The 8,417-nt window shown below is 42.2% G+C and overlaps 1 protein-coding gene across 1 annotated transcript in view; it reads left to right on the top strand.

The window, feature by feature from the left end:
- LOC117173368 (UDP-glucuronosyltransferase 2B31-like) overlaps positions 1 to 8,417 on the top strand; it is a 32,445-nt gene that overhangs the window by 22,990 nt on the left and 1,038 nt on the right. Inside the window, exons 2-4 of the mRNA XM_033361888.1 lie at positions 47 to 469; positions 626 to 857; positions 3,835 to 4,060. Coding sequence (XP_033217779.1) covers positions 47 to 469; positions 626 to 857; positions 3,835 to 4,060 — 881 coding nt within the window. The remainder of the gene's footprint in view (positions 1 to 46; positions 470 to 625; positions 858 to 3,834; positions 4,061 to 8,417) is intronic.

The raw sequence follows: 8,417 nt of genomic DNA, 5'->3' as shown, positions 1-8,417 counted from the left end.
GTCGATATTAAACAAATATATGAAACACAAAATTTTATCTTTTCAGTTTTTCGGGGCGACTTGTTACTTGGGATTGGGCCATTTTCTAAAAGTCCCAATCGTAGGAGCTCTTTCCTTCCTGGAACCTGCTTGGGTTTCGAACAGTATCGGCAATCCACTATCCGCAGCATTTTTCCCAAGTGCAGTCATGGACGTCATGGAAATGAAAACTTTATCAGATCGTCTAAAGAATTCTTTACTAAAATTTGTCAGTGCGACAATCTTTACTTCCCAAACGGAACATCTACAGACTGAAGCAATGCGAAAATATTTAAGTCCTGAGATGCCTTCAATCAGAGAAATCGAAAAAAGTGTCGCCCTCCTCATAACTAATACTCATTACTCTTTCTTTGGAGTGAGACCCACCACTACAGCTCTTATTGAAGTCGGAGGACTTCATATTTCTGAAAATGAAGCAGAATTCACTCCTGTAGGTTCCAAATTCTGTCTAAAACGAAATATTGTCATTTGAATTTCACGGCAAAATGGTTACAAAAAAGGGTTATTCCGGTTATGCTTAAATGTGACCTTCGCGATTCTGGCGCAAAATTTAAATTTAGCATTTTTCTTACCATATATTTTTCAGGAATTAAAACAGTGGATGGATGAAAGTACAAGTGGGGTTGTTTACTTCACTTTCGGATCAACAGTTCTGATAGAAAGTTTACCTAAGTATACAATACTTGCGATCTATGCGTCTTTTTCAAAAATAGCACCAGTAAGAGTCCTAATCAAAATTAAGGACATAAGAACTCTCCCTCCAGGACTCCCTGAGAATGTGAAGACTTTATCTTGGATTCCACAAATTCCTGTTCTAAGTAAGGTGTCATTCATAAACTATGTTACGAACTTTGGCCTATTAGTCCCCCCCCCCCCGACCAAAGTAACGTAGGCATTACGTTATCACAAATTTCTCGTTTATTCTGCATCGTTTTGCCTTTTTGTGATTACAGTTACCGAAAATGCTCCCAAAGTAGGGAAAATAGGATGATTTTTGTCTCTTCCCTGGCGGATCGAAGGAACTGAATGGAGCCTCTACAAAGTACCCGTAAGGACCACATTTGGTTCAATTTTAAAAAACTCAAAAAGAACAGCAATATCAACTTTTAAACTGTTGAAATTTGGATTCTCCTTCTGCTGAAGGTGACTTCAAGCGCATCGATAATAGCTCAAGTAGTAAGTTGCGCGCAAAGTTAAAAAATAAAATTCTCTCACTTGCATCGCAGAGTTGTTCTCTGAGGTTTCCACTGCGTGGCGCTAGCGTCCAGACAAAATTCTTAAAGTTACCCAAGGAACGCTTATTAACTGCTACTAAAAGAAGATGCACTTGAAGTCGCCTTCGGCTCATGTAAATGACAGGTATTTTATTTTTTAAAGTTTTTAACGCTACAAGAAACAGTATTGCGATTACTCCGTCAGTTCCTAATGCAAATTTTAACGTAGAATCTGAATTTCTACAATTTAAAAGTTGAGTTTGCTGTTTTTTTAATTTTTTTAACAACGAATCGAATGGGGACCCAATGGGGTTTTTATGGGTACTTTGTATAGGCTCCATTCGGTTCCTTCGGACCGCGAGGGTTATATGCCACTATGGGATCCACCTCGAAAGGATCCGGCTATCTAAGGACCATTTGACAAATAATGCTGATAAGTTTCTGAAAAATATTTAGTAAATCGCGTAAAAATATAAGTATTTCGGTTAAAATGATTGAAAATACACCAATACACTGAATTTAAATTTATTCAAGAAAAACAATAAATTATGGCACGAAACAAAGATTAATAACAAAACTTATGAATAAAAGTGATAAATTGACAGTCTATTACATGAGAAAGATGTGAAGTTGAATGAAACAAAACGAAATAACAATAAAATTACTGGAAAACCCAATTCAAAATCAATAACCGCTTTTCGGAAAGCAAAGTATCTTGGTGCGTGCGATCGATGCCCTTATCAATAGTCAACTGTCGAACTGACGCCACTCTTCACTCGCCCTCACCCCTCTCACCGACCCTTCACTCTCGTCAACTCATCGGAAAATTCCATCATTTTCCGATGGGCCTTCTCAGAGCTGACTCGTGAAGAGTGTTCAATCTGACTTACAATTTTTAGATCTAATCAATGTCTGCTCGTCCACAACATTCCCCTTCCTGTATTCCTAAAGTAGGAATACCATTGTGGATCTCGAGGACGCAGATTGTCGTTGCTGGTCTCCGGTAGGTTCCTGTTCTGGTTCGCACATGCGCGAGCCGAATCAGCTTGTTCTTACCAGGATACGGGGCAGATATGATTACGCATATTTACTGGTTCCGGGGAAGTTGGTACTTCCAAATGACAACTAGATCATCTGAGTTTCTGAGTTTCCAATCAGGAGAATTACCTCACGCTTGAGTTTCCTTTTGGCATCGTCAGAGAACTCTGACATTCGAGAGTTTCTTCGGCCATTCATCTTGCCCTCTAATAAGGAATTCTGGTCCCGTCAACCAGCGGCTGGTGGAAGACACTTCGATGTGCGCGGTGTCTCTAGTGGCATCATCAGCCACGTCTTCCTTCGTTGGAACCCATTTCCACTCCAGTACTGAAGTCAGGTCTAATACCGCTGCAATTCGATGAGCCACGAACGAAGGGTATCTCCTTGATTTAGCACGGATCCACTTTCTCACGTTCTGTGAGTCTGTCGAAATGAATTTTTGCGAAATCTTTAAGGTGTGTTGCGAGTTTATCATCTCAGCAGAAGATATGAAGTTGCACGTCACGCAACTTATCAATCCCGAGCGAGTAGTAGCGAGGAATTCTTAATTTGATAGCTTTTCTCAAGTCTGCTAACCAGGTTATCCACTTTTTTGTCAACTCGTTTGGAAGTAGTATCCTAATCAAGTCCAAACTGCTAAATATCCTGCATCAGAATCTTACCTCGAATCGCCATTACTGTCAAGAGGCCTAGTGAATCAAAAACTGCATTATGAATTTGAGAACTTCCCGTTTTGTCGGCTGCTTTTCTCCGCTAATCAATGCTAAAGGTGGGCACAGTAGACTCTTCGACACTTATCTTTTTCGGGGCTGTAGGGGAAGCGAACAGGAAGTGTCAGATAACCCTCTCTCCTGCGTCAAGCCGTGTTCAGCGTAGTAGGCGAAGCCGGCCGCGTATGTATGTGCGTGAGATGAGACACGGAATGAGGGCAAGCGAACGAAGGAGAAATCGGAAAACGAGAAGTGTCGTAGAGTCTACTGTACATCGTTCTCTGATGACAAGATCACACCCAGGACTCGCGCGAATTCCTCTTCTCCGAAGTATAGCTGCTCTCCTCGGTGCGCGACAGCTTCCAGAGAAAACGAGATCAGAACTTCTAGAGAGTTGGACATCCAGTTTCTGATCTCGAAACCACCTCGTTGATGGAAATAAGCTACCTCTTGCGCTCTTCGGATAGCATCTTCTTCGGTTTCCATGTAGTGGCGCTCGACGATCGATCGGCATGCTTCTGCAAACGCTTCTATAAATCCTTCGATGTTGCTATTTTTGATCCCTAGAACAACGTAAGGCGATGACACTGCCCCGAACATCATGACTTCCATCTGATAAGTTAGCAATTCACCAGTAGTAGCATTGAAGATAATTCTTTAAAAAAGGAAAAAACGGGTAATATTAAAGCAAAGAATCTTATATATTTTTGTTAGGCCCCTCCCCCTCCTCAAATTGGTAACATAGTTTATGGACAGTCCCTATTATTAAAAAAACTTTAAAATGTTTTTAAAGGTTTTTTGAAAATTATAAAAACAACTTTTCTTCATCATAGGTCACAACAACACTCGAGTTTTTATAACACACTGTGGCCTTTTGGGCCTTCAGGAATCTCTCCATTTTGGAGTTCCAATAATCGGAATTCCACTTCATTCGGACCAATTCCGAAATGTGCAAATTTTCGTGATGAAAAAGATGGGGATTCGGATTAATTATGAGGATATTAGTGAAGATGTTTTGGACGATGCGTTGGATAGAATATTAAATAATTCTACATACAGGTAAATTTTCAAAACAATTCACAATTAAGCAAAGTGACGAAGTTGAAATATATAAAATCATGTCTCACGGGTTCCGCAGCTGATTCAGTTAAAGACGTGGCAAAGACCAATGCCAATTATTTATCAACCTGACCGACTTTGAAAATGCGATTTTCCAATCCTAACCTGAATGTAAATAATCTTTTAACTGCCTTGATGGATTTGCTATATTTAAAAAAGGAATCGGCCGAAGATTTGCGTGCGTTCAGCGATAAAGCTCAGCGTATTGAGCGCGCGCTGACAAATCTTGAAATGCCTGTCGAGCATTGGGAAATATGGTTGGCGCATGCGTTACCCAGCCGCCTAGATCCTGAATCTCGTAAGCTGAGGGAGGCTGACCCTAGCGTCAAAGATCGTCAGGCTGGCTCCAGAGCTACGGCAGCTTCCACAGAGATTAATAAATTGGAACGGTTTCCCAGTTCTCACGACTTAGTACAATTTCTTGAACAGCCTTCTCATGCACTTGGTATGATTGCTGCAGACACTAAAACCATTAAAAGGTCCATCCTTACTCGATTAAAATCTGAAACAAATTCCAACGAGATTTACATGCGAGTGCCGGCTCTCATTCGCGTGATAAATCAGCTTTTCGTAAATGCCCACTCTGTAATGGAGGACACTATATCGGTACCTGTCCGAATTATCTTAAAAGTCTCCGTACGAACGTCGCAATGAAACGCGTCGTTTACGTTTGTGCTTGAACTGCTTAGGTGCTCATAGATTTCAAAATTGTCAATCCAACCGAAGGTGCACAATGTGCAGAGATAAGCATCATTCGTCCATTTACCATGCTCATTCGAAGCAAGTTACTTCCATCGCGAATCTGGAGAAGAAAACTGACCTATCTCCAAGTAATAAGGATTCCCTGCTTCCAACTAGTGCATGATGTAACACAGCAAGTCTTTCGACTCCAAGAGACTCCGTACTTCTCGCTGCTGCTCAGGTTATCCTTCTCGGCCCTAAGAGATCTCAAGTGCGTGCTGGCGCTATGCTCAATCAGGGTTCTGAGGTTTCCTTGCTTACAGAGCCTATACTACAATTACTCGGGTTTCACAAACGTCGCGTAAAAATTGCCCTCACTGGCATTGGTGCATCAAATGCTGCTACTGCACGTGCCATCACTCAAGTGTCCTTACAGTCACTTTATGATACTTCATTCCATCTAGAGACGCAAGCTTTAATTTTGCCCCGTCTTACATGGTCTTACTCTCTCCTCTGATGTTTTCTTGAAGTTTATTTTATTTATAATTCCAGACCTCTTGGGGAAGCCCAGGATGTTAGCCACTGCTAGCGTAATAATTCCCTTAGTTTCCATGAAGTAATCTCCAAGGATTTGCTGCCTTAGCCTAGCTAATGATGGGCTCTGGCACAAGACATGCAGAGACGCTTCATAATCTCTACAGCATTTCCTGCACTCTGCTTTCGGGCCAAACCTTACTCTGGGCATATGATAGTTCAAGTGCTTGTGCCCTGTATGCATTCAACCTTTAGCCCGGGATAATTTTCGTCTGTCGGCAAGCGTGTGTTTGTTCCCTGCATTCCCGGTGCTTCGTCCGGGTCCAGCTTTTTATGGACATTCCAATGCAGCAAGACGCTAGTCCAAGTATCGTTTCCGGTCCTACGTAATTACTACGCCACTGTTCGCTAGCCGGTTCTCTTTTTCGTTTCGGTTAATCCCCGTGTAACCAGGAACGCTTATCACGTAGTCACGTTATTCTTTTTTTTTAAGTTGGTTCAATGCACTTTTGCATTTGCAAATCATTTCTGATGTTATGTCTAGTTTTCCAATTTCCCGCGGCTTGGCCCAATTCAATATGCTATCCAGGATTGCTACTAGGTATTTAAATGAGTCTAGGGTCATCAGCCTCTCATCACAGAATGCAAAGGCGTTAGCTTTTGACACTTTTTTCTTTTTCGCTAAAAGCACCAGGATGGTCTTTTCCGGATTTTACCATGAACTCTGAGCTATCGCCCCAGAACTCTACGATGCGCAGCTCCGATCTTGTAAGACACATTAAAGTTTCCAAATGACCCGCCCCCACCCTTGATTAGGATTACAAAGTCATCCGCATAAACCTGAATATAATATCCTTCCTTATTTAGTCTAAGAAGGAAGTCATCCGCTAAAATGCACCACAGAAACTCGTCTGACATGCCACACATTGAGTCTCTTAACAGATTACTTCTGCAGGGGTATCGCTGAAGGCACTCTATATGACCACGAAGGTGCCTACAACATACCGTCCCTATTCTAGCTGCTGCTCCAATTTTGCCACGCAAGCATCGAGCGCAGTTTCTACATATCAGCCTGTCTGAAAGGCGTGCTGCTTTCTGCGCAGCGGAGAGGCTAGAAGGACCTCATCCCTGATATATCTATCGACCAGCTTCTCTAACAACTTCAGAATGAAGAACGTTAAACTGATCCACAGGAAATCTTTAGCAGCAGTGTAGCGCTCCTTGCCAGGGTTGGGAATGAAGGCCACTCTCCTCAGTTTTTCCGAAAATAGAATCAAATCGAGAATCTCGTGCCTTTTTTTAATCTGGAATGTGAAAGTATCACCACGAACTATAATATCCAGCTCAGTACCCGCTAGCTATTGAATTAAATCTCCTCCTCTGCCACTGCTGTTTGTACTCCCCCACATTGTATGGTGGGTTTACCTATCTAAACTATAGGGGACCCTCAGCATTGCCAGGTAAATAAGCCAAGGCGATGAAAACCATTACCCTTCCTGCATTTCTGCCCCTGAGTCTCACCTTACTAACGGTGAGGTCCCCGAAGCAGAACTTAGGAACCAAAATTGCATCCATACCCTTGACGGCTATGCATTAATCCTTTCCTTGTATAACCAGGGTTCTTGAAGTGAGGCAAGCACTATTTGAACCAGTTCCATGCGCCTGATTAAAACCGCCGAAGCGTCTTTTCTGTGGTGTAAATTAATCTGTATAATGAAAATTCCCGGCTCATCCATTGATAGGCTTATTTGGGAGGTCTCCAGATGCTTCTGTTCCTCTTATGCGGCCCAGATGTGTTACCCGAAAGGTGACCCTACCCGCCCCTATATGGGGTTGACAATCTAGAGCAGCGAGAGCCCTCATTGAGAGTCTGGGGATACTTACAGATAGAATCCAAACCGTCTCCTTCGGTCTGGTTCCGTTTGTACCTTCCAAGAATTGATACGTAAAGTGAGGCTATAGAAGCTCAGGTACTCCCGAAAGACCCTAAAAGCTGGGTGTGTCTCCACTGTTCAGTCCTGCCACCAGATGTCTGCGGCCCCCACTAAATGGACCCCGACCTGATGATGTCGTTGAATCTGGGAATGCACCCCTCGCGGGATGATGTTTTAGTTTCCTCGGATATTTTCTCTCTCAACCTGTCCAGCTCCTTGGGAGTTAAGGCATGTTTCAGGATAAATCGACAAAACAACTCTCACCAGGGCGGTGTTAGGCATCTGCGCGAACGTAAGGCTCTGTGATTCCAGAGCCTTCTGCCTTGTCGACTCCCTGTTCCGGGGAGTGTCTTTGGATTCCTTTCTCCTCTTTCTCGTAGAACAATCCTGAGGAGTTGCTCTAGATGGATCTGCAGCCATGGTATCTTGTGCCTTGTTGCCCCCTTGCCTTGTTTGCTATTTAAAGGCGCGCTAAGCGGGCTCTCCTTTTCTGGGCACCGCTACGGGTTTTTCTCCTTGCTGAGAAGCGCTTCCACTAGGCCTTTGTCACAACGAACACTTTATAACTTGGATTCCATGGATAACATGGAACGACACCCTGAAAGGAGCGTTCCTTAGTTTAGGTCTCATCGACTAAAGTTCCGTCAGTTTCCCAGAGCATCTACACCTCGCAATGCAGTCGTCTCCCTTGTTCACCTATTCCAGATCTAGATAGTAACAGATTTTAGAATTACACATTGTAAACTGAATGACTTCATAGTTGGATAAGTTAACAATTGAACTATAAAAGAAAAAGTTAAAATCAAACTTATTTTAAATTGCATTATACGTATTTGTAATATTTCACGTGATTGGATAGATTTTTCTTCTGAAAATTGATCAAATTGTCGGTAAAAAAATAAATTCACTCTTACTTCCCAGTCTCAAAAAATTCCCGGTCATTTCCCAGTGAACGCCCTATAATTAGAAACTTTTAAAATTAATTAATTCAAAATTTAAGCGTTAAAAATTAAATAATTCCAAAATTCGTTTAAAACTTCAGGGATTCTGAATTGGGGTCCTGAAACTAAGTTGTTGGAAATAATTATGAAAATGGAATTAATGTTACATTATTATATAGAATTAATAATCTCGGTTCCAGTTCTACT

This window comes from Belonocnema kinseyi, chromosome 5 (assembly GCF_010883055.1).
Source record: "Belonocnema kinseyi isolate 2016_QV_RU_SX_M_011 chromosome 5, B_treatae_v1, whole genome shotgun sequence".
NCBI lineage: Eukaryota > Metazoa > Arthropoda > Insecta > Hymenoptera > Cynipidae > Belonocnema > Belonocnema kinseyi.
This window is presented reverse-complemented; position numbering and strand designations above follow the sequence as displayed.